Source organism: Ursus maritimus, unplaced genomic scaffold (genome assembly GCF_017311325.1).
Source record: "Ursus maritimus isolate PB19 unplaced genomic scaffold, ASM1731132v1 scaffold_11, whole genome shotgun sequence".
Classification (NCBI taxonomy): Eukaryota; Metazoa; Chordata; class Mammalia; order Carnivora; family Ursidae; genus Ursus; species Ursus maritimus.
The window spans coordinates 8,768,436-8,794,967 of NW_024423453.1; the positions used below are offsets into that span (position 1 = coordinate 8,768,436).

At 35.7% G+C, this 26,532-nt stretch overlaps 1 protein-coding gene across 13 annotated transcripts in view; it reads right to left on the reverse strand.

The window, feature by feature from the left end:
• The window catches only part of CAMK2D (calcium/calmodulin dependent protein kinase II delta), a 312,574-nt gene that overhangs the window by 196,302 nt on the left and 89,740 nt on the right, over positions 1-26,532 (reverse strand). For all 13 annotated transcript variants that reach the window (XM_008689455.2, XM_040626265.1, XM_040626263.1 and 10 more), the window contains exon 3: positions 18,388-18,447. In XM_008689455.2, coding sequence (XP_008687677.1) covers positions 18,388-18,447 — 60 coding nt within the window. The remainder of the gene's footprint in view (positions 1-18,387; positions 18,448-26,532) is intronic.

The following is a 26,532-nucleotide window of genomic DNA, read 5'->3' on the forward strand; positions in this document are numbered from 1 at the left end:
GGAACACAAGCAGTGGGGGTCAGGTGAGGCAGCAGTGGAAAACGAGGTCCATTTTATACATGGTATTACTGTTAAGGTACCAGTACAGCATTCAAGAAAATTTTCCAGTAGGGAGTAGGAAGCACATCTGGACAGAATTATTAAACTGGGGATGCCTGGGTGGCTCAGTCGTTAAGCATCCGCCTTCGGCTCGGGTCATGATCCTGGAGTTCTGGGATCGAGCCCCACATCGGGCTCCCTGATCAGCAGGANGCCTGCTTCTCCCTCTCCCACTACCCCTGCTTGTGTTCCCTCTCTTGCTGCCTCTCTGTCAAATAAATAAACAAAATCTTAAAAAGAAAAAGAAAAAGAAAAGAAATATTAAACTGGTAAAAAAAAAAAAAAATAGGTTTGGGGGTAAACAGCATATGTATGAGATGCCCTGGGTAGATTTAAGAGACAGGCAAAGGAAGAGGAACTCAGGAAGAAGACAGAAAATAAGCTGTTCGAGACAAAGAAGAAATCTAGAATACATGCTGTGCTGCAAAAGCCAAAGTAGGCGACTCACACTTGCAACTACACAGCGATCAAGACCAGAACCTGAAAGGTTTCACTGAACTTAGTAATAAGGAGGTCCTTGCTAATCACAGGAGAGCAGTTTCACTGTAATATAAGAAGCCTGAATGCAGAAGCTGAGGAAATGGAAATAGAGTATTTCTTTAAAAAAGCAAACAAACAACGGTTCAGTTTGAAGGAAACAGGGAGGAATTACTTAAATAATTGATTGTTTAAATAATTTTTTAAATGTAGGTTGATTACCCAGCATTATCCCTAGAAAGGACTCCTTTCAACTTCTGTGGTTTGGGGAAAACACTGTTCCCTCCTTAAATCTTGTCTTTAGAGATATTCAAATCTGGCCAATATTCTGCACAAAACATTGCACAGACAACATGAGACTCTCCTCTATATATCTAATTTGGGCACTTAACTGCATGTACTTTTGAATTGTTGAGTATTTTCATGTGCAAATGTCGTAACTTCCTGCACAAGTTGGAAGCCCCTTCGTGTCAACAATATTTGGTGCCATGTAGGCCATATCCTAGGGCTTTATTTAAATGCAAAGTAACGCAGCTGCACAAAGATCTCACCTAGCTGTGAGCAGAGGAGGAAGTAAAGAACAGAAGGCTTGTATGGTAGAAATGTGAACTTTGGAATCAAACAAATGTATTTGAATCTTGGTTCCACCCTTCATAAAATAAGTCACCTCAGGCAAATGAATTAATCTCTTTGAGACTGAGCTTTTTCATACATACAGGGTACATAACAGGTGCTCAATATTTATTGAATTGAATCAAAAAACAGAGAGGATAATAGCCATAGTGTAGTTGTTGAGAAAATTAAATATGATAATTATAATAAGTGTTTAGACAATGGGTTTCAGTTTGCAAAATAAACATAGGGATAAGGTTAAAAATGTGAAATAAAAAGGTGGGCGGATGGGTGAAATAGGTGACGGGAATTAAGGAGGGCACTTGTGATGAGCACAGGCTGATGTATGAAACTGGTGGGTCACTAACTTCTACACCTAAAACTAACATTGCACTGTATGTAACTAAATGGAATTTAAATAAAAACTTCAAAAAATGCAAAATAAAAGACATACTACAATTTTAAAATAAGAACAAGAAAAAGAGAACACGCAAGCAGATTACAAAGCCATTTATAAATAGATCTATAATCAAATTATATTAGGTGTAGCAGGGAATTATCTTTTCTATAATTCAAGGATTAGAAATTAAACAATCAAAACATTAAATAACTAAATCCCCAGAAGTGAAAGTCTTTCTCAGAAGACCAGTTATATTTCTTCAGTCTATATCTATTCAAATATATGTCTAAAAAAATGTGACTTTGAATAGAATGTGATAATTTTGTCTTCCATGATATTAGGGGTAACTCAGCAAGGGCAGTAGCATTAACGTACAGAGACAGAAGCAGGGGATGGTGTGGAAAGCTGGGAGGATGGAAGGTCAAGGCCAGAGGCAGCTATCAGAGGTTCAGGTCACAAGTAGGGCTGTCTGCCCTAGTCACACATGGGGCTCATGAGCCCAGACTTCAAGTGTGTAGAACAAATGGTCCAGAGCCCAGAAAGAACAAGTCAAAAAGAACAAGAGCTATATCAGCAGTATCAATTTCCAGCAGTAGGACAGGGTCTGGGACCGTATTAATGGTCTTTTGAAACCAGGGAATTCTGATAAGTTGTCGACACAAAGTAAGAATTGTTCACCACGGCTGGCAGCTCACAGTCTACATCTATACACAAATAAGTGAATAAGAGTGGGTCAGTATTTCCCAGGCTCAGCAGCGGAAGCCAGCAGACTTGCCTTCCACTGACCATCTTGATAACCTACTGAAATGGCTCTGTGCCCAGATGTGGTTTGCTCATTTCTCCCACCAGGGGAAATTTCTGTTATATCTGAGGTGCCAAGATGTTCGAAATGGAGACAAAAGACTATTGTCCTGTTTGAGCAATATCAGGGCTCACACTACACCATCCCATTCTGGTTAAACTGGGCAGAGTATTTAAGGGGATCCGGGTCATCTCCAAAAGTGCAAATAGATTTAAAGAATACAGGGATTTCCTCATGAGATATTTGCAAATGAAGATAAATACGATATATTCTCTTCTGTACTCTCACAGGAAGGATCCTCTATTACATCAAAATTAGTTCATTCTAGTTTATACCTATTGTTGTCAGAATGGTTTTGTGTTATTAATAAAGGCAAATTCTCAACTGAGGCCATTCATGAGAGGTGCAGACCCTGGTAGACTCAAGATGTTTTGGGAGGACAGGGCGACAATTAGATACAAAAAGAAAAAAGACCTTAACAATATCAGCATAAACAGAAAAGATAACACCCTGTCGGATTCATGGCTTAGAGAGCAGCACATCTGCCACATGTGGACAAACCTGGCCAAGGTTTTTACAAGGCAAAAGTTTAAAAGTATGAGAAAAAGTCAGGGCTCAAAGTTCTTTTGGAAAGAGCGCATGGATATGTAAATTCAGACATAATCTGAAACAAAAAAAAAATCCCATAAATGTCTAAGAATGAGATTCACTAGCCAAGAGAAAAAAAAAATTGGTGACCTTAATTGACAGTACAGTTCTGCTTCCCTGGGTATCATTAAAATGCTCCCCAAGGTGGGGAAGCAGCTGACAGTTTTAGGTATCACCAAGATAAAAGAGACAGAGACCCTGACACTCAACAAAGTTGACTCAGATTCTCCAGGTTGTGTGGGAAATTTGCCAAAGATTACCAAGAGGGGTCTGGGCCAAGATTCCAGCCAGTAGAATGGGAATTTCAGACTAAGTGATAAGAGTGATAAGGGTTGTTCAGGAAGACCAGGAGTAAAAAGAGGTATGCTAATTCACATGGTTTGTTGATCTTCCAAACCAGGTAGAAGCTGTATGTTTGCTCTCCTGTTTTTGTAATCTTTGTTTAGGTGTGGGCTTGCTGAGCCCACTGATACTCATTTTAGCCAGAGGAAAACCAAAGTTCTATGGACGAGCCCTCTGCTTGAATAAAACAGCTGTGTCCTAGGTTAAAATTTATATATTTTTTCCAATTATATTAATAGAGGTGTTTGTTCCCCTTCAGATTACCTGCACTTAATAAAAATATGTTTACTGTTTAACATGCATTGTTTAATGCCTGCAACATTTACTTACTGAGCACAGACTCTAGGCAAACACTATTTTAGGTACAGGGGATACATTTAATAAGCAAAGTCCCTGCCTTCATTGGGGTTTACATGCTAACGGGTAGAAAATCAATAAACAAGTAAATATTCAGTATCATGATAAAGGCTACAGAGAAAAAACCAAGCAAGGAAGGAAGATAGGGACTGCAAGTGGGCATGGGGTTGAAGAAGGCTGCTTTTTTATGCAGAGCTATCAGGGAAAGCCTCCTGGATGAGGTCATAGCTGAGCAGTGGCCTAAAGGAAGCGAGCCAGCATCCCTGTGTGGGAGGGGGAGGAGCAGTGCCCTCAGAAGGAACACAGGGTGCAGCTCGGGAACCCCCAAGGAGCGCAGAGGGGCTGGCGCAGAGCAAGCGAGAGGGAAAGAAGATGAGCTAAGAGCAGAAGATAAAGGGGCAGGCGATCCTTGTATAAGGCCTCAGGCCATTGTGAGGGCTCTAGGACTTGGCCCCTGAGTGAAGTAGGAAGTCACGAGCAGCTTCTGAGCAGAGGAGAGACATGGTCAGACTCACCCTGACCAGAGCAATCCTGTTAGAAATGGGATATTGCTACTCACTAAACATTAAAATGTTCGCAAACTAAAAACAAGTAACTACAACATAAACATGCCCCTTCACTTACTGTCTCAAAAAATAGCATTTTTTAGTTTTTAGAAAAACCTTGGGAGAGAGTTACAACATTTTTTTTTCATTTTATTGGGAGATGCTTTGCAACTGTTACATTAACACATCACTGATTTGGATTAATTGGGGAGAAGACCTGTCAAAATTAGTTAAAAGATTAAATGATCTATTTTATTTAAATAAATTTCACTATCCTTTAGCATGTGAAGTAAGAAATCAGGCTTGCCAAAACTGCCTAATAAAATGTGTTTTAATAAACAGATTTCTTTTGGTGAGGGGTGGGAGGAGGAAAAGGAGAGGGAGAGAATCTTAAGCAGGCTCCATGCCCAGTATGGAGGCAAATGTAGGGCTCTATCTCACCACCCTGAGATCACGACCTGAGCCAAAATCAAGAGTCAGACGCTTAACTGACTGAGCCACCCAGGCATTTCAATAAACAGACTTTTAAAGGATTGTAATTAGCATACATCAGCACCAGTCTATGTTAGGTTAACTTCCGCTTACAATGCAATTTCTATGCTTCATTTTAATTAGATACTTCTAAATCGTCTCAAAAGCAGTTTATTCTCTACACTAGATACATATCCAAAATCTTACATTATTCATTTTCTTAACAAATTCTTTAGGTGGGAGGTATGTTAGTAATGTGGAGGTATAAATAGGCATAAATACATGTAAGACTAAACTAGTTTAGTTCAGTTTCTGTCCAGCAGTTTATTCTTTTTTAAGATTTTATTTATTTATTTGAAAGAGAGAGCGAGAGCAAGAGAAAGAGAGAGAGAGAGAACACAAACAGGGGGAGGGGCAGAGAGAGAGGGAGAAGCAGGCTCCCCCCTGAGCAGGGAGCCTGATGTGGGGCTTGATCCCAGGACCCTGGGATCATGACCTGAGCTGAAGGCAGACCCTGAACTGACTGAGCCACCCCAGGTGTCCTAGTCCAGCACTTTATTTTTTTTTTTTTAAAGATTTTATTTATTTATTTGACAGAGAGAGAGAGACAGCCAGCGAGAGAGGGAACACAAGCAGGGGGAGTGGGAGAGGAAGAAGCAGGCTCATAGAGGAAGAGCCTGACGTGGGGCTCGATCCCAGAACTCCGGGATCACGCCCTGAGCCGAAGGCAGACGCTTAACCACTGTGCCACCCAGGCGCCCCATCAGTCCAGCACTTTAAATACCAAGTCAGCTGGGTGGTATTTCTCCCTTCCACAGTCAGGCCACATCCCCAACCCAAAATGCACACTTTAATAAGATAGGAGTTGAAGTGGAGAGAAATTTGTAAATCTTTTTATGTGAATTACAAGGTCATTAAGACTAACATGAGAGTCACATTTAAAATTAAGAGACCATTTTACTATATTTCTTCAAAATAAGGTTTCTGTTTTAATATGAAATCTATGGAGAAAGGTCCATATTTGGGCTCTAGTAGTCTCTGAAATATTTCAAACTACATGAAAAATTTGGCATCAATATGTAATTTTATGGATAAGGAGAATAATCTATGGCCTATAAAAGTTTATCTGAACAAGGTTCAAGATCCAAAAAGAGATAAAATCAAAATGATTGACAATGAAGATAAAATTAGTTCTCAGAGAATTACTTCTCTTGTTATTCTTAGGAAATATTCTCCTCATTTTACTTTAATATTAACTTACATAGTTTACTCCTTGCTTTAAATTAAAAAAAAACTTCAAATACATAAATATCCTTTTTCAATGATTTAGGGAAAAACAATATTTTAATCTGTGACTTCATCTCATTTATGACTGACGTTTAAACTAGTTATTTTTCTACTCTTTGGTTAAAAGGGAATATTTTAGAAATTTCTATTCACAGGATAGTCTAAGTGTCATTGCTTACTTGTCCTTCATTTAAGGAGACATGGTGACTATTTTTTTTTAATATATATAAGAAAACTGCATGGGTCCAGAGCTAAATCAAGTTAAGTCTAGCTTTTTGCTGTATCGTTGTTATTGTTGTTGCTCTTCCCTTAAATCAGGGTTTCCCAATCTCAGCACTATCAATATTTTGGACCAAATAATTCATTATTGTGAGGTGCTGTCTTATCCATTATAGGATGTTAGTAGCATCTATGGCCTCTATTCAATTAATGCCAGACGGGCACCTCCGGTTCTAATGACCTAAACACATAGTGCCAAATGTCCCCAGGAAGAGGAAAGAGTAAATGCTACAAAATCTCTCCAGGTTGAAAACCTACCTTAAATCAATGGTTCTTTGGCTTTTGAGGGTGGGGGAAAGGGAGTGGCCTTATCTCATTTATATTGTCCATATTATGAATGTATTCTTAGAAAGTGACCAGAAGATGTAATTTAATTTTAAAGGGCAGATTTATAAAAAGGAATATCAAAAGAAAAGGTCACTGGAATAATCTATAGATATGAGAATGACATTTGAAAACCATGTTTTATCAGGGCTCTTCTCTTGTCAAGTTCCTAGCAAATAAGTTTAAATATATATTTGGTACTACCAGTTTCTAAATGAGACATTGTTTGGGGGATGGCAACTGGCAGAAGAAAAAATATTATATTCAATATAGTAATTTCATTGTAGTGCCAACAAAATTAAGTCCGTTAAGAAAATAGTCTTGGTCCTTTCCTTATAGTTTTAAGAGTAAAAATTGATATAAGCCTAAGATCAACACATTTAAACTGTTATTGCTAAAATGAAGCCTATATTGCTATTTTTACACTTCCAAATATTTTGTTCCCAAACTTCCTTTTATTCATCCAGAATAAAATTTTATATATTTTGTATCTATTTTGTTTTAAAGCACATTCAGAATAAAAATAATCTAAGAAAATTATTGTTGTTATTGGCCTTAAAAAAACCATTTTCATGCTCCTTATGGCCAGGTATTAGTGATCATCTGTCTTTGACCCTCTTCATAATATGTTGCTGTTTGCCTTTATCCACTTTAACTCTCGTACATGTAAATGTCTCCAAAATACATATTCACACTCTCTAGAGCTCTATGTGGTATCCCACATGGTAGTCAGATAAGATACATCCTAATTAAAGTAATTATCAAATTACTGAGTCATTTAAAAGATATATGTTTGGCTAAGGCATGAGAGATCAGTGAAAAGTGAGCCTTACTACTCTAGTTGACAGAATGTGGGGGAACACTCTAGAAACATTCAGCCACAGTTAGGTGATAAAGTTGGTCCAGCAACTATCTTATTTATTCAAAAGATATTCTGAGAATTCAACTTGACTCTCTTTACTTCCTGCATGAAAAAAAGGACCCCAAACCAAAGGTCTACCTACATTCTCTTGTTCTAGAAGGGACGATCATAACCATTGCCAAATACTTCCATCCTGAAGAGGAATGCCCAAATGGGGAAAGGCTTAGAGTTTTTAGCAAAAAGTAAATGATCAGGGTTTTATGGGTGTCATTTGCTATTTCTATTTTTCCTTCTTTGTCCATGGCCCCCCATAAAAGGTATTTCCCAATCTTTAAAAAATACTTTTATCAGAGGTGCCTGGGTGGCACAGTTGGTTAAGCTTCCAACTCTTAGTTTCAGATCAGGTCGTGATCTCAGGGTCATGAAATTGAGCCCCAGGTTAGAGTATGCTTGGGATTCTCTTTCCCTCTCCCTCTGTCCCTACTGCTTGTGCTTTCTCTCAATTAAAAAAATAAATCTTAAAAAAAAAAAAATACTTTCATCATGTTCTCAAATCAACTAAATATCTGATTTCTCCCAACTTACTTTTCCTCCTTTGTTCCTATTCTTAATGAAATCAACATCTCTCCAGTCACCCAAACTTAAAAACTTCAGAGAAACCACTTTCTCTCTCATTTATCACAATTTAAGTACTGCCCAAGATCTCCTAATTCTACCCTCACAATATCTCTGTATTTTTGCCCTTCTTACCATCTATGTTCCCATTACCATGGTTCAGGAATTCATCATTTCCCCTATATATAAATTAATTCGAAAGACTTACAAATGCTCTTTCAACACAAATTTCTCCCGACTCCACAAAATCATGTTTATTACTGACAAAATTGTTTTTCTAAGGAACCAATACAATCATATGAGTCAAATAAATACATCTTTAATAATTCCTCATTTCTCAAGGTTAGAGATCAAATGCTTCAGCATAGAAAAGTCAAGACTCTCTGTTATCATTCCAACCAAGCTTTTTGACCAACACACCCAGTATACTCCAATCATTCCAGATTTTCTAGCATTCTTCAAGTGTAACATGAACTTTTACAACTGATTTTTTCCTTTGGTTGTTTTGTCTTTCTGCACTGCTATTGAGTACAATACCTACTTCTTTATGGCAAAAACTCTTTCCATTATCCAATGTATTTCAGTTAAAATTCTTAGTTTAGTCCTTAGTGCTCTCAGGGCACTTTAGTAAGAGTGTCATTAAAGTACATAACCACATTACATTTTAGTTACACAAAGAACTATCTGCCCTCCAAAATTGTGAACTAGTGGTCAAGGACTATGGCTCATTCATCGTTGTAATGATCTTTCAGTATTTTAAGTGCAATAGAGTTAGCCGTATTCAACTCCACGCTTAATACTAATCACTGTAAATAGAAGACAACTTGCATATTATATATACTTTTATTTTCCTCGTCTTTTTTTCATTTTACCTTTACCCAGGCTGGTAATATTAATTCTGAAATCAAATGTAGATTTAAAAAAAGACTCATCTAATGATTGTTTTAAGATATTAGAAGAAAAAATAGGGGCGCCTGGGTGGCTCAGTCATTAAGCGTCTGCCTTCAGCTCAGGTCGTGATCCCAGAGTCCTGGGATTGAGCCCTGTGTCGGGCTCCCTGCTAGAACTCCAAGGACTTATCTGATCTTAGGAATCCATCATCTCACAAGTGTCATATCCCGATTCTTTTTCTACAATTTAAAGAACAGTTTTTTAAAAAATTTGTCATATGTTACACATCAATTACTGTTGTTCGTTTGTTTCCTTAACCTTCATTGTTTTCTGACAGATATTTGTCATTCATCTTCCCCATCAATAAGACGAGAGTAAAAGACAGTCTTGCACAGCAAGTAAATAATTAATTTAGGGCCGGATACAACCGCTTAAAAGGTTTTTCACAAAGATGCCGAAAATTACTGTCATTAAAATATAATTAGTTCTATAATATCTATATTTGCCATAAGTGTTTCAATAATCTTATGCTATTTCCCCCCTAGAGTAAGGACTAGAAATAAATAGCAAAATTACATAGTATCTCTAGGAAAGGATTTTTAGTCTGCTGTTATTTTAACTCATCTTAATAAAATTTGGAGATTCTTTACTTATTAAATAACACTGTGACTAATTCAGAGTTATACAACCATACGATGGTGATACCAGGATGTGCAGGCTGGAATCTCAACTTTACTACTCACTAGCTGTTTGACCTTGGTTGTCTATGTAGCCTGTTTGGGCTTTATATTCTTTGTCTGTAAAATGGAGACAAGAATGGCACTTGTTTGTTTTGAAGAGTAAAAGACTGGATGCATGGAAAGCATTTAGATGAGTGTCTGATAACACAGTTAACAGCTCTGCTATTAATTGTAGTGACAAAGTTCACTGGAATTTCAACCTAATTTTTTTTCTTTTATTTAGCCCATCTTCAAATCTCAACACAATAGCTTATTGTATTCAAGTTTATTTTTATTGTCAAAACTATCAGAAGAAAGGGAGAAAGCAATGATTTTTAAGTGATTAAGAGGTTCCTCAGCTCCTTTCAGCATTTCCAGGCTACATGAGCTGTTTTTACCCAGGGTGAGGTAAGGAGGTGGAGAGGGGATTCTCTATAACTCAAGCCCCAAACAAAAAGGTGCTAGTGACGCTGGCAACTATTTTTTCTTTCAAAGTTTCAGTTTAGGGCACAATTCTGAGCCCAAGAAACTATTGTAAGCTTCCAATACTCAGATACGAGATTGTACCCTGAACATAGTGAAGACAGGAAAAGGTGGAAATAAAATAGGTTTAGTAGAATAAGACAGAGGATATATTTAAGTATTATCATTGATAGATCAAAGTGCTCTATCCAGTAAGTCGAAATCACAAATTGTCCTTCAAACGAAGAACCATTTTTTCTCCACAGTTTCATATCAAATCCAACTATTCTAATATAACTCAGGGAAGTGGCCATTTCATTGATACATGGAAAAAATAATTTATTTACAAAGCAATTAAAAAATGATTCATATCCAAACTCATCAATTAAAAGAGAATTTAAAATGTTATATTGTATCACTGTTTTTTATATCCATATTTTATCTTTCTACTAAATGTTTACTTCAGGTGATGATGAATTTAACTTTCAACGAAAAATTACGAAGGGTACATCACTGGTACCATATTAAATGAACAAAAGAAAAAAAGAAAAAGCTACAAAAGATAATGAGAAATTTTGAGAATAATTATTTGCTGGGAAAAAATATCTCTGTGCTGCTTCTCACATTTATTGAGAGGGTAATCAATTCTGCAGACAGTGAGATATTCTGAGAAGTAATTTAGCCTTCACACCAAATAATCAAGATAAAAAGGTGAGACTTAATCAAATAAAAGGTGAACATGAAACAAGAGTACCTTGCTTTTTTCTACTGAATTATGTTAAATTACCTTTTATCTGTTGAAAAGTCAGTAGAGCAAGTTGTTTAGCAATAAAAATTACTTATTCTTGTATAATTACAAACTTATGAATATTAGGCATAATTGCCAATAATGGGGGAGGTCATAGAGAAAAACTTTAAGTATCATTCTCTTGCAATGTTGTTCAATTTCTCATAACACTGAAAAAGACTTGAGTGTCATTCAAAATCATTAACTTTGTTTTCTCAGCACACCAATTAACATTTACTCTGCACTAACTCTGTCCTCCTTTCCCATGACTTTCAAAGGATTCAAAACTGAAATACTGTAGCAATAGACATATAAGGCAATTTAATCATTTGATAATATTTAAGATAAGTTTTTACTGAATTTAAGCTTGTACATACAATATTATTAGGACGGTATCTTATAAATTCTAGGAACCTGGAAGAGGACTGCATGTGGAGTAGAACAAAAAGGTAAAATGTTGTTAAAACCAAAAAGCAAACAAAAATGACTTAATTTTGTCTTGTAAAAATTAGAGGTATGATATTTAACTTAAGGATTATTTGCAAAATATAGGGAGATCTAAGATTGAGATTAAAATATTAGTTGTAGAGTATGACACCATGCCTCTTAAGGTCAGGGTAAAGGAAAAACACTACATGCAAAGCAAAGTAATAAGCAGGTTGTGGCATTTTTAATCCCTTTGGAGATGTGTATGTGACCTTGGGCATTACCTCCCTATTGAAACCTCCAAACTCCCATCTGCAGAATCTAGGCTGGATTTAGATAATTCCTAAGGGCTCTTCCAGCTTCACATTTTAGGAAAAGGAAATTATATAAATCCTAGATGCCATAAATTATCCCTCATGGGCATGGAAAACCTGCTTATATAGTAAGTAAAGGCTTTATATATTTTCTAATCTCTACCTGTCAGCATATGTAACTTTATGTATTGTTATATATGTCAAACTATAAACCCTGTTCAGTGTATCTCCATGGAACATGTGGTTCCATATCAGAGTAGACAGGTGTTGCTTATGCTCTCCAAAACTTACAAAGTTTTCTTTTCTTCTATCAGTATTTGAAGTTTTTAACTTAATTTTTTTTCCTCTATGTTGGGGAGGGTGGATTTGAAGCAAAAACAACTTCAAAATTCTCCTTGAAAGGGAACACGATTACCAACACCTTTTCAATCTTGCTGCTACAAGTCAGGTTCCCTTAAACATTAGTATCTCTTTATACAGAGGATATCAAGAATTTAGGCTTGACAACATCATTAAAGAACTGTGACTTTGGATAAGTCATATAGATACAGAAAATTTTAGTTTCCACAATAAAAAAATAAGAGTTTGTACTAGATAACTATAAGATCTCTGTTACTGAAATACTGTGATTCTCTGATTATATATATGGATTATATAAATATATGTATGTATATGAATTAAACATAAAAGCTTCTGAAATGTTTTTCCACTGTTGAGTATATATCTCTCAGGAAAAAGCTACCAGACACTAAGAAATGATCAATTAGGTGGTATATGGTATAAGTAATGCCCCTTAATAATTTACCCAACTGTTTATTTACATTAAGTATCTTCCAAAGCTTATTAAGTCCTCACCAAAAAGATAAGATGCACTACCTAGTTCTCCCTAACAATTCTCAGAAGAAAATAAAATGGTAAATATTTTCTCTGCTTTACAAAGAGAGCAACTAGACATTAATAAGAAAATGGAATACGCTTCAGCAGTTCACTGAACAGACCCAGTGTCAGAAGCAGAATAAAGTGGGGTTCACTGAGTCTACAGACTTTTCCATTACTATTGTGTCTTTAATTTTCTATTACATCTTACAATAATGAATGAATGTGTTTATGTGTTTTGGGGTAGTGGCTCACAGAGCTGGTAGGAAGGTGATAATCATTAAGATATTATGAATGGTTAACTAATTGAACGAGGGGCCCCAGGGCACTAGTCCAGACTAGATTCTTTTTATTAAAGGCCACACAGGCCTTCCTTTGGCTTCTAGCTACAGGGATTCATTGAGCCATATCACCAAAGGCTTACCTTACAAAGGAGGTATTGATCTACAAATATAAATGTTCCCTTACACTTTCAAAAAACTGTCTTGCTCTTTCTAAAGTCTACACAAAGTGTAAATTCAGGTCTTCAGAGAATGGGATAGCCCAGCCACAAAATTTATCATCCCGCCAACTGAAAAGTTGTCTCAAATATTGATCTCCTTACAAATAAAGAATAAGTGGGTATCGTCTCACTTGGGACCTCAGGTGAATCAGATCAAAGTTGCTGACATTTTCTCTTTTCCTCTCCTGGCCCACTTCTTTTCAGATTTATATAGTTGCATTAAATGAGTGTTTTGTCTGATCTCTCTAGTTTCTCTTGTTTTGAGTTATTTGGACTTCCACCATAGGTTTCAAAAAATTCCTCAATAATAATGCTTATCATTATTATTGAAAGCAATAGAAATATAAAATAATTTTGAGAACAATTTGGCTATTACCTCAAGTATTTTATTTCACTACCTTAAAAATATTTTTCCTTCACTTAGCAGATATGTTAACATATAGTTCAAACTATTTGATTTACCACAGATCTATTTATAACTCAACAGAAAATAAGCCCATTTTATTAAGATAAAGGATGAACATAATAATAAAAATAAGCTAATTAACAGAAGCTTGAGGTAAGATGTTCCTTCCAAATTGCTTCAACACCTTAAGATAAGGTTAGCTGTAATATTTCTAGTTTGGGGCTCAAACAAAATAGTCTGGCTAGCTGCTCTGAAGACAGGGCAAAGATGGAGCTGCTTAGGAAATTGCCTGCACTCCCAAATTTGTTGAGCCAAAAAATGCACGGTACTTTGCATGGACTGTGTGGCGTGCACAGAAGTCAGCCCGGATCTACTAAATTCTTACCGAAAAGATGGAGCCAAGGGTAATAAACACTGGATTCTAATGAACTAATGGAGTACTATTATCTCTGATTGTGCTCATGTGACTACAACCCATTTTACACACAGCAGGCAGAATAAATCAGATGATGACACACTCTTGCTTATCATCCTTCCATTGGCTTCCCACTGCACTTAGAATAAAACCTAAACACTCTAAACTGATTTCCAAAGCCCTACACGGTCAGACATCTACGTATCCTTCTGACCCATGTCAGGTCACACTCTCTCTCTTTCACTCATGGTGGGCTACATGCTGATCCTCTGACTCTTCCCCTAACAGAGGGAGTTTACTCTGCCTGAAACCCTTTCTCCCTGAGCTTTTTCATGATGGATCCTTATCTTTTAGATAGCAATTTAAATGTGAACTTTGCAGGTATATCTTGACTGACAAGCCACTCTAATGTAGCGACAAAGATTGTTCCTTTGACCAAAATTAGGCAGGCTCCTTTGAGCCCTCTTTTTGACTAGGCCTTGTCTTGGGCCCTATAGTCAACTGGCCTAAGTTAGTCTTAGCAAAGAATCCTACCAAGTCATCCCTCCATCTTTGATATGTGATCACCCTTGACATCTAATCAAGTTCTTCATCCCTCACCCTTGATGTCTAAGCCTTTGGCCTTCCTTTAATACAGTAGTTGAGCAAGTTCAGTAAGAATCCCCCTACGTCTGATATTTCCTCTCAGCAATTTTCAATTCACTGACCCCTCATTCTGCTCCTTGGCTAGAAATCCCTAGTTGTCTTTGCTATATTTGGAATTGAGCTCAGCTCTTTCTCCTAATGCAATAATATTGAATAAAATCTATCTACTGACTTAAATGAGTGTCTGATTATGTTTGTCTTTGATAGTAGCCACCCAATCCCCTGGTGTCAATTTACACTATTTTCATTCCCTGCATAGAACTAATCTCTATGACATTATACTGATGGTCATTTGTTTATGGCCTATCTTCTTACACTATGGTGTGACCTTTGGGAAAGCAGAGACATTGTTTCTCTTGATTACCACTTCATCACCAGTGTGTTGGGCCTTAGAACACGGCTGGCAATGACCACAACACTAAATAAATTTTGTTAAGTAAAACAATTTTAAAAATTATGTTTTCATGATTTACTTAAATGGGTATGAAAATAATGTGTAGAAGAGAATGCTGAAGTTATCATACACATAAAATTTATCAACAAAAGGTAGAAATGAATACAACAAATATGAAAAGTCATTTCCTTTGGTTTCTTCTTCAGACATGACTGTGTTTTCCAAACTTTCCACTGCGTTTTACTTTGAAAATTAGAAAAACATTAAAAAAACACTAAAGAAAAAAAAAGAGTGGTTTATGAATTACCAGTTTTAGTTGGTTTATGTGTTTCTTTAGTTGGTAAGATTCTTTGCTAAGACTAACTTAGGCCAGTTGAGTATAGGGCCCAAGACAAGGCCTAGTCAAAAAGAGGGCTCAAAGGAGCCTGCCTAATTTTGGTCAAGGGAACAATCTTTGTCGCTACATTAGAGTGGCTTGTCAGGCAAGATATACATGCAAAGTTCACATTTAAATTGCTATCTAAAAGATAAGGATCCATCATGAAAAAGCTCAGGGAGAAAGGGTTTTACTTTCAAGTTCTCAGATTATCGATTTTGTGCCAAAAAGAAGGCACATAAAAAATAAAAAAGTAAAAAGCAAAATTTCACAGGAGGAAAAATTGTCAAAAGTAGTATTTCCTTCCTTCAAGTTCTAAAACCTGCCAGATTTTAAGATAACCTAGTAATTAACAGAGTGGAGGAAAGGGAAGAAGAGGTAAGAGTCTCATGCTGGATATCACTTTATCTGTATTTCAGGAGAATCAGGACTAAATGCTGTTTTCCCTGAGTAAACTGAACCACTAGTGAGCAAGGACAAGTGCTCTATGTGAAACCGTTAACCGAGTGCAACAAACTCAAGAGGAATAGCAGCACTCTGCTTATGGCACTGTTCGCCCCTACTCTCCAGGATAACCTCAGATACCCATCATGGCATCTACCTTTAAAACATTCCTTTGTTCACTGCTGCTTAGTATTTTTGACTATTACTGTTGGTATTTAATCATTTCTCTTTGTATAAGTAAATACAACATTGTCAAATTGCATAACATGAAGATTAATTAAGATAATCAATTAAGTTAAGGTAGTATGAAAAATAACTTATCCACATTTCTCCAATTAGAAAAAAGTTTTGATGGACTCGACTGGGTAAACTCTTGCTTCAGGGTTTTTACACAAGCTATTTGTTCCCTCTATCTGTTGATGCTTTTTTTCCCCCCCAGAGAGCCAAACGACTTACTTCCTCCTGTTTTTTAGGTCTTGATTCCAATTTCATTCTCAGTTAAGTCATCCTGACCAACTATCTGAAATCATAATCCTCCAACATAACCAATTTCCATTTCCTACTCTTTTCCCCCTAAGTACTTGTCACAATATAACATCCTATACTTTGTTTACTGTCTACCTCAAAAATGCAATCTATGTGAGGGCAGGTATAATGGTCTGTTGTATTTCTACTGTATTCCCAGAAAATTAGTTTGTTGAGTGAATGAATAATATGAGTAATTTGCCACTGTTATGATATTTGAAAGTGTGTCTTATAAGTTTAATCTATTTATGATTCCCATCTTATAGTACAGGACCACTAAAAAATCTCTCTTGTGCTTAGAAAAGGATCTCAGAATTCAAGGACCTGGGATTTCTATAGTTCATTTTGTACTCCTGAAATCTTGAAAGATGGAAGAAAACCTCAAGTGAGGCGACCAGGGAGCCATGACATTTGGTTGCTATGGACCACTGAAAAAAATTATATGCAGTGTCAGAGTGTGTTGATGGTGCTATGTCAAAAAACTTGAGAACTTTTCCTAGTGTACAAATTCCCCTTTGTTAGTAAGGTTATTCTGCATGGGGTTTCAAAATGAAAATTGTTCTTGTTTTAGTTTGAGTGTCTGACTTTGGTCTCCTATAGGAAATGAGGACAACCAGTTTATCTACAAAAACGGAGTTTCACAGAAGGACCTTGATTAAAAACAAAACAAATAACAACTCTTATTCACAAGAATAACAAAGCAAATCAAACAAAAATTTCATTTATCTTAAACCTGAGCAAGAGCAGTGCTCTTTGAACCATAGAGGGTCATACTGTGTAATTTCTTGTTAGCCAATATTATCGGCTGAATTGTGTCTCTCCAAAATTGTGTCTCAACCCTGGGACCTCAGAAAGTGACTGTATTTGAAGATAAAGTCTTTGAAAGGGAATTTAAGTTAAAATGAGGTCATCAGGGTGGACCCTAATACAATATGATGGTGCTCTTATAAGAAGAAAAAATGACAACAGAGACAAGACCATGTGAAGACACAGGGAGAAGACATCTATCTACAACCCAAGGAGAGAGGCATCAGAAGAAACAAACCCTAACACCTTGATCTCAGACTTCTTGCTTACAGAATTATAAGAAAATAAGTTTCTCTGTTAAAGCCATCTAATCTGTCGTACTTTGTTATGCGAAGCCTGGCAAAATAAGAGCCAACCAAGAAATGCCAAAGACTGTCATCAGGGCAAAACACTTATCAAGAGGTAGATTTACATTTTAGAGTTGTTCCCTCTTCAACCAGAAGGTTCATATTAGACAGCTGCTGGTTTGTTAATGCTTCAGATTTACTTGGTAGTGTCCACTGATTCACTTAAGAACCTAAGAAGCATGCAGGACACTAGAAACTTCAAGTCAGGAATAGAAACTGAACAGTCCCATTCACAAAAGTAGAAGAACCATAAACCTTCTCAGGGAATGATTTTGCAATCCTACTGCATTATCTCACTCCCTCTCTCACAACTTTTACATCACAAATAATTTGGCTGACAATAAAACTCAGAGCTGGGGAAGTGACATTTATCTACAATAATCAAAACTATGGTCACAGAATCATGTTCTCGTTCTTTTTGTTGTTTTTCTTGTTCTTTTTCTTTCCTTTGTTTCTTCTATTTTTCTTATATTCATCAATTTTTTATTTTGAACATTATCATGTTATTTCATAATTTATTAGGGATAATATTGTAAAATAGTTTTACTAGTTTCTGGAAGAAAATCAATTATTATAGGAAAATTCCTACAGGATACGTAAAAAGTAATTTAGCTGACCAAAATAATGACATAAATTCCTCTCTTCAAACTGTAGCAGCAGCAGCTGAACAATCCTTGAAGACACATAAAAGCACTATTCAATTAATAATACTTTATATTATTTTTAAGGTATTAATATATTAACTGCTACCTTTTGAAAAATGTTTCAAAAACTTTGAAGAATCAAATGTAACCAAAACCAAAAATTAGGAACTTATTTCTTAAAAGTTACAAATAGTCTAGATTACTAAAGCAACATTTTTACTGTGGTTAAAAAATACATAACATAAACTTTAATTAACATTTAGAGTACATTGAAAAGATTTCCTTACCAATATTGGGGTGCTTCAAAAGACGGCAGATTCTAGCTTCTCTTTCCAGTTTCTGATGATCTGTTTTAAAAAATAAATCATAAGTCTTAGCAAAAAAGATTAAAAGACAATAAATAGCATATCAAAATGACATAAAGCCTTTACACTTATGTATCTTTTGATCTCTTCTTATAAAGTGCTAATTTCTTGTATTAACAGTTATAGTTATCTGTAAAAAAGAAAAAGTTGAAAATAATAAAGCCACACTTTTTTATTTGCAATTAGGTGAACATAATATAGTTTAACAATCTAATTTTCTTTATTTTTCATTGGCTTGACACTTGATAGAGTGAGATACAGAATATAGCTGAATTTAGACAGGGCCGAGAAAACAGTGAAATTGTCACAAAACAATTGTATTCTTTCTTTACCTTAAGTATATATTATTACAACAACTGTAAATAACCCAATATACACATACACATTTAATCAGAGGATGCCTATCTGGAATTTGAAATACCATGGAAACAGTGCTAAGTAGGGTTACAATTTGGCCCTAATGAAGAAATATTTCCTGTCTAGTTCTATTTTCTATCAACCACTCTTCATACAATCATTGGTCTAACTTCCCAGGTTTATGATGCTCTTTCTTAAATCAGAGACTTCCGAAAGTCCCAAATTGCTTGTTCATCTTCCCCCTTCTACGTTTCCCTAATCATTTCTTTGAAGGGGCATGACCCCTGTAAACTTGCATTTTAAGAACTATCTGATACTCTTCTTTGGTTTCTTTGTGCTGGTTCATGTGCATATATTTAGAACCAAAATCACTAGCCAAAGCACAAAATTAATGGCAAAAAGAAACAATAACAGAGCAGAAACACACCTTGCCAATAAGGACAGCACTGCAGAGTGGTCATTAGTTGAGAGCCTCATGTAGATATCGGACTTAAACTTTACAATAGCCCTCTGAGAATAGACAATACTATATCCTTATTTTAAAAAATATAAAAACTAAGGCATAAAGAGGTTAAGTGATTAGTGGCATCTACCAAATCAGCTTTCATTAACGAGAGTCATAAAATAGCCTTAAAAGGAGAAGAGGAACACTTAACATAACTACCAACACATAGTCTATACCAATGGTCCTCCAACTCTGTGGTCTCAGAACCTCATAACACTCTTAAAAATTATGAAGGACCCCAACGAGTTTTATTCATATGGTTTAGATCTATTCATGCTTACTCTATGAGAAGTAAAACTAAGAAAAATGTTAAATATACATTAATTCGTTTAAAAACAATAATGAACCCATTATATTAACATAAGTTATTGCATTTAATTTTTAAACTTTTTATTTGGAAATAACTAAAACAGAAAATTTGAAGAACAGAACTAAAAACACTTTATATAACAGATTTCTCAGATACATCTATTATTAACTTTATACCCATTTTAAAAAATCATTTATGTTCTATGTATGTGTACATGTCTGTGTATGTGTATATGTATACACATTTAATTAACACATGAATATATATATTCAAATATGTGTTTTTATTTATACCTAAACTAATTTTCTTCTGAACTATTTGAAGGTAAGTTACGAACATGAAGGCCCTTTTTTACCCCTAAAATTTCAGTGTATGTTACCTTAAAATTGTGAGACTCTCTTATAATCACTGCATAGTTAACAACTTCAGCAAATGCCACAGTAATACAATACTTTACCATCCATGTTCTAATTCTGTCTACTTAACCCAATGATGCCCTTTCTAGGATTTTCGCCTTCTAACACTGGATCCAGCCTAGGGTCAGATGTGGCACTTAGTTGTCATCTCTCTTTAGTTGCCTTTAATCTGGAATATTTCCACAGTTTTTGTTCTTTATGACCTGACAATTTTGAAGAATATCACATCTATCTTTTAAAAAGAATGACTCTCATTTTGCTATTGTCACGTTTGCTCATGATTTGATTTCGGCTATGCATTCTCAGCTAGAACACCATCCTTCTCCAGCTGTCACATATGGACGTACACATTGTCCACCTTCTTCTCAAAAAGGGTAACTTTGATCACCAGGTCAAGGTGCTGTTGAATTTCTCTGCTAAATATTATTCTTTTTTTATTTTTCCTTTGTCACTAATAAATATGTGGTGAGACTTTTTATGGCCAGTAAAACATCCTGGTCTTCATCAAAATTTTCGTGTAGATTTTGCATTCAGTGATGATTCCTACCTGAACCAGTCTTTACTATGATAGTAGCAAAATTCTGATTTTCTAACTCCAGCACAGTAACATTTTTATGAAAAATACTGTTATTTTTTTTAAAGTCAATGACACTTTAATAAGAATTAAGGACAAATAGTAGCTACACTTATGGTAAACAGAGCATAATGTTTACCCAATCATTATGCTGTACACCTGAAACTTCTGTAACACTGTGTCAACTATACTCAAAAAATGATTTTGAAATGAAAAATTAAAAAGAGTAGCACAGTTTTACATCTTTGCCAAAACTCTTTCATGTCTGGATTAATAGCAGACAGCTGTATTCTCGTGTCTGCTTCTATATTCAATCTACTGTACTATGTTGTTTTGGTTGAAGTATATCAACAAAATCTGACCGCACAAAGATACATAGTTGGAAAAGAAAGAGTACTGCCACAGCCTTTTCAGATAATTGTGGGTATTGTTCTTCAATATCATCCCAAAACTCAACAAGTGATAGTTTTTTAAAGGTTAGTTGCCATGTGAAATCTGAAACCTTATCAATGTACTTTATGAACCATATCAATAAAGTCATGAACTTTAAATCAAATTAATTTTCAACATGAATATAATAAATTTTCTAATAAAATAAAATTTTACTCTGCTACATTAAAATTCATTGCTCTTTCTTGTACTTCTTTTATACCCAGGCATAATTTTATAACAAGATGCACCATTTGGAAAATATTGGTTTAGCATGTTACGTAGTTCTTCCAAACACTGACACATTTCATTATATACTATCATAAAACAATATCACCACTAATATCACCAGAACAATCTTTAAATTTGGGAATTCATCATGTTCTCATGGGCAAATACAAGTTTTCCAAAATTCTAATTTTTGTTTGAAAGCCTGAACTGTATTATTGGCAATAAATGCTGTCAGTTGTCTTCCTTTAAGCAACAGGCTCACTTTGTTCATTTTGAGAAAATGTCTTTCAATAACCTAAGTCCAAATAATCATAGCTAGTTTTTCAGTTGTAATTTCAAGTAAAAATGGTATCCCATGAAAGACTATCTAGTTCAGCTTCCAGCTCAAACAACTACAAGTTACTTTTCCTTGAGACAACCACTGTACCTCAGTATGGAGCAAAAGTGCTTTACACGTTCTTCCCATTTAATCATGTGGATTGTTGCAAAGATATGTGATCAAAGATCAAAATTTAATAACAGTAATAATTTTACTGGTTCATCATGTGAAACCCTCAGTGAAGTAAGGTCTTTTTAGTCTCTTAAGTGCATAGTGCTAAAAAATACAGATTGAATAGTATAGTTCCATGCCACTCTCTTGATTCATGCAAAGGTCCCAGCAATTATACCCACTATTTCTTTTGCATCTAGGTATAAACATCAACACACAGACACACACACAGAAAGCAGATAATGTCTTAGATTTACTATGAAAATAATTTTGACCTTGTAGGTTCTCTAAGAGGGTTTCAGGGGACTCCTGGGTCTACAGGCCACACCTTTGAGAACCACTGGTATATTCCACAAAAAAAACAAAAACAAAACAAAATAAAAACAAAACAAAACGCTGTGTCATATAATACTTCTTTTTAGCAATTTTGAAAAAAATTTTTAGATACGTATAGTGTTATTTTTTAAGTAATCTCTATACTCAATATCGGTATATAGTGTTATTTGTGACTCAAATAGAAATAGTGTTTTAAAGAATCAGCACAGCATTGGATTGGCTCTAACACTGTATCCACTATATCTGGATTACCAAATATAAAGACAGATATTCTCCGGCCTTACCATTGTCTAAAACTACAAGCACCTCAAATAAATGTAAAATGTAAATTCTTCAAACTTCCTATCTCTTTAACAGGTTCTCATTCTTAAGATAAGCTACTTCTAGAATATTCTCACTTAGAAATATACAAGTAGGGGTGTTTGGGTGCCTCAGTCGGTTAAGCATCTGTCTTCAGCTCAGGTCATGATCACAGGGTCCTGGGATCAAGCCCCATGTCAGGCTCTCTGCTCAGCAGTGAGCCTGTTTCTCCCTCTCTCTCTGCCTGCTGCTCCCCCCACTTGTGCTCTGTCAAATAAATAAATAAAATCTTTAAAATACATATATATACAAGTAAACACAAAAGGTTAAACCCAGTTTGAAACATCTAATACTACCTTAAATCCTGCAAAGTGTCCTATGTAAAACATATGCTTATAGAAATTATAATTTTGTTGTGAAGACAGGGATACGCAAATACATATGCTATACCATGTGATATATATATTATGTATAATTATTTAATATGTATATACATCATCTGATACCTATTTAATTATATTAAATAAAAATAAGATGACAAAAGATCTTTTTTTTAAAGATCTTTATGAACAATATGTAGATAAACATAATTACAGAATTTTATATAGCCTATTCTTATGGGTTGAACTGTGTCTTATAAAATTCATGTTTAGTTCCTAACTCTTACTAGCTCAGAATGAGTATGTATGTAGATCCAGGGTCTTTAAAGGGGTAATTAAGTTAAAATGAGGTCATTAGGGTAAGCCCAACTTCAACATGACTGGTGTTCTTGTAAAAAGAGGCATTTAGAACAGACATACCTTGAGGGAAGACCACATGAAGACAGAGGGAGAAGACATCTACAAGCCAACGTGAGAGCCCTTAGAAAAAACCAACCTGTTGAAACTTTGATCTTGGACTTCTTGCCTCCAGAATTTGCTAAGAAATTTCTGTTGTTTAACCTCTCATATGTGTTACTTTGTTATGGCAGCCCCAGCTAACAAATACACCAAAGTATTAGTTTTCCACTGCGATATAACAAATAGCCACAACTCTGGAAGCTTAAGATAACACACATTTACAATCTCACAGTTTCTGTCGGTTAGGGACCTGGGCATAGTTTAACTGAGCCCTTTGTTTTAGGGCCTCTCAAAAGGCTGCAATGACTATATCAGCTAGGGTTGGGGTCTCATCTAAGGACTAGAGAAGGATCTGTTTCCAAGCCCATATGGTTGGTGGCAGTACTCAGTTACTCAAAAGCTGTGGAGCTGAGGGTCTTGGTTCCTAGCCAGCTCCTGGCTAGTGGTTGCCCTCACTTCCTTGTTATGTGTCAACATGGCAACTTGCTTCATCAAAGCCACTCTGGTAAAGAATCTGCTACCAGAACGGAAGTCACCATCTTATCTAGCCTAATCACAGAAGTGATATCCCATCATATTTGTCATATTAGATTGGCTAGAAGCAAATCCCTAAGATGGCCCACTTTTAAGGGGAGGTAAGTATACAAGGGCAGGAATACCAGGAAGCAAAGATCACGGCCATCTTAGAGGTTGCCTGCCACATCTAACTTTATAATAGCACTGATGTTTTCATGGGCTTTCGCTTCACTTAGTTTTTCTTCCATACAATCACACAACTTAGTGATCTCCTGTGACTCCTAAGGCATTCTTCACTCTCCTCCTGGGGCACATTCTGACATTCCAAACCCAATGATAGAACTAAAATTTTCATTAAAACCAAAATTTAGCAATAATTGGAATGCTTCACGTTCAACATCAAGTTTACAACTTTCCTTTAGAGGGAGCAGACAGGTGAGGAGGAGTGGTTAAGTGCCCATTAACACCAAAGCACATTTCTGTATTTATTCTTCTAAACAGATAAGTTTTACATTTAAAATTTCCTTTCCTTTTATTTCAGTCAGCAACAAAAATCATGCATCTCTACCTCATCATTCCCAGCTCTCACAACTATAATGGTAAGAAGCAAAGACAGATTATAAAAGGCAAGACATCCATAATACTGCTTATCACCATCTAAAGATTTTCTTTTATTATCCACTCACCCTGCACATCCTGCAGCTACTGTAGAATCAGATTCATTTATCATTTAATATTTATTAAAGTAGTCAAACTATAATAGTTTGACTTTTTTCTTCCTTTGAATCTTCCTTTGAATCTCAAGCGCACACAGTTATATGAATAAAATACAACCCCTCAGGCTGTAATATTGTCAGGTCTGAAAAGATACATGCTGTTAGCAATGGATGGTTGAAGATCTACCCTACAAACAATGCCGTAAAGAAATATATCATCATTCAGTTTTGACATGGTATCAGTAGGGAATAGTATTACCCAGTACAAAGAACTCAGCATTTCAAAAGTTTCTGAGAATTTTGAGATAATGTAGTCACTTCTTCCCAGTTTTAAGATACTTTTAGATACTTTTTAAATTTAATAAGGTATTTATTTCAAATGAGGAGATAACTGTGATTTCAAACCTAATGAAGTAAATCCTTCACTCCTGTTCCAAATCAAATTTTAATCTTTATGGAGAGTAAGTCTGATCACAAATGGAAATTAAAGGGCTAGCCCTGAATCACTTTCACACAGCAACAGGAGTATCACTAAAGCTACATAAAGCAACAACTTATTTATCCAGCCAACATCAGCCGATGAACTTTCATCGAGTAAATTTCAAAAGTAACTACCTCCTCTACCCCAAATGACAAACAACTTAAAACATTAACCTGCTGGGGGGAAATCTAAGAATCATTGCTTTCTTAAATGACATATAAAATAATTTAACCTTTTTTGACAGCATAGGGTCATTATTATTATCATCATTACTCTGCTGTAATTCAGTGAAGCTCTCAGAGGCTACCGAGGTGTGAGAGCCCACAGGGTACTTCCCTGTGTTCAGTCTGCCCCATGCCCCTCCAAGTGGAATCACCTTGTCAGCACAGGCAATGTCAAGGGATGGTTTGGGCAGGCGGAGGGTAACTATCATAACTGGTCACTTACCACTTTCCCTCCAAACACACACATGAGTGTAAACATACAACCTAAGGAAGACATGGATTTGCCACACCCAAGAGGGTTCAATTCTTCCAGTTCCCCCTCATCACAGATTCCCACCCATAAAGTTATCTTATATAGCAGTTACACAGGAATCACCCCTCACATCCATGAAAATAGAATGTTTAAAACCCAGCTCCATATTAATGTTTGTTCTGTTGACCTTTGGCTTGCCAGTGTAAACTGCTACCTTCCTTGCTCCTACCTCTTTGGTTGTTCCTCGGCCAGTGCGCCAGTGTGAGATGAATGCCTTAGCTCTATCAATTTTTGAGGGCAGGTTAATCCAGCTTTTCTGGCTTCTCCACTACCACCAACCCAACTCGATTCTTAACTTCGTCACATTTGTTTGGTTTCTAAGAAACTACACTCTCAAGTAAGAGACAGCCCTGCTCCCCATCTAGAACCACACCTGCCTGGCTGTCCATTTTCAGAAGAGGGAAGATTAAACAAAATGGACCTAAACTACTTTAAGTTTTGTATTGTTGCATCTCTTTATTATACCTTTTCTATTTCTTCATGTGTTTTTTACTGTCAGCTCTTACTGCTGTATCTTCAGTACATAAAACAATTTCAAGTACACATAACAGGCATTAAATACATCTTTGTCAAATGAATACATGAGTTAATGACAACTGCCCTTTCCTTGTTTCATAACTGCTATGAACTAAGAACAGAGGAAAACAAGGATATGAAAATATAAAATAATTACAAATAACCTGGCAGTGAGAACCTGAAGAAACCTTTTCTGAACAAAGGGTGCAATGTTTAGCGCATGAATTCTGGAGCACTATAATGTGGCTACTCAGAGGCCTTATTCCTAAAGATTTTTTGAATTACATTCTGAATACATTTTCTTGTTAGAGAAATTACTTCAAGCTAAATGAGGCATTCCTTTGGTAGGAATATAGATTCTGTCCACTTAAGTAGGTCACATTTAGAACCACACTGTAAGTTAGAAAGAGCTATTTGAAGGGGTCACTTCATTACAAAGCCTGAGTATGATGTATATGGATTTAAAGCTATCATATTCATTTAACAAAGGTTTTTAAAATTCATAATTAAATAT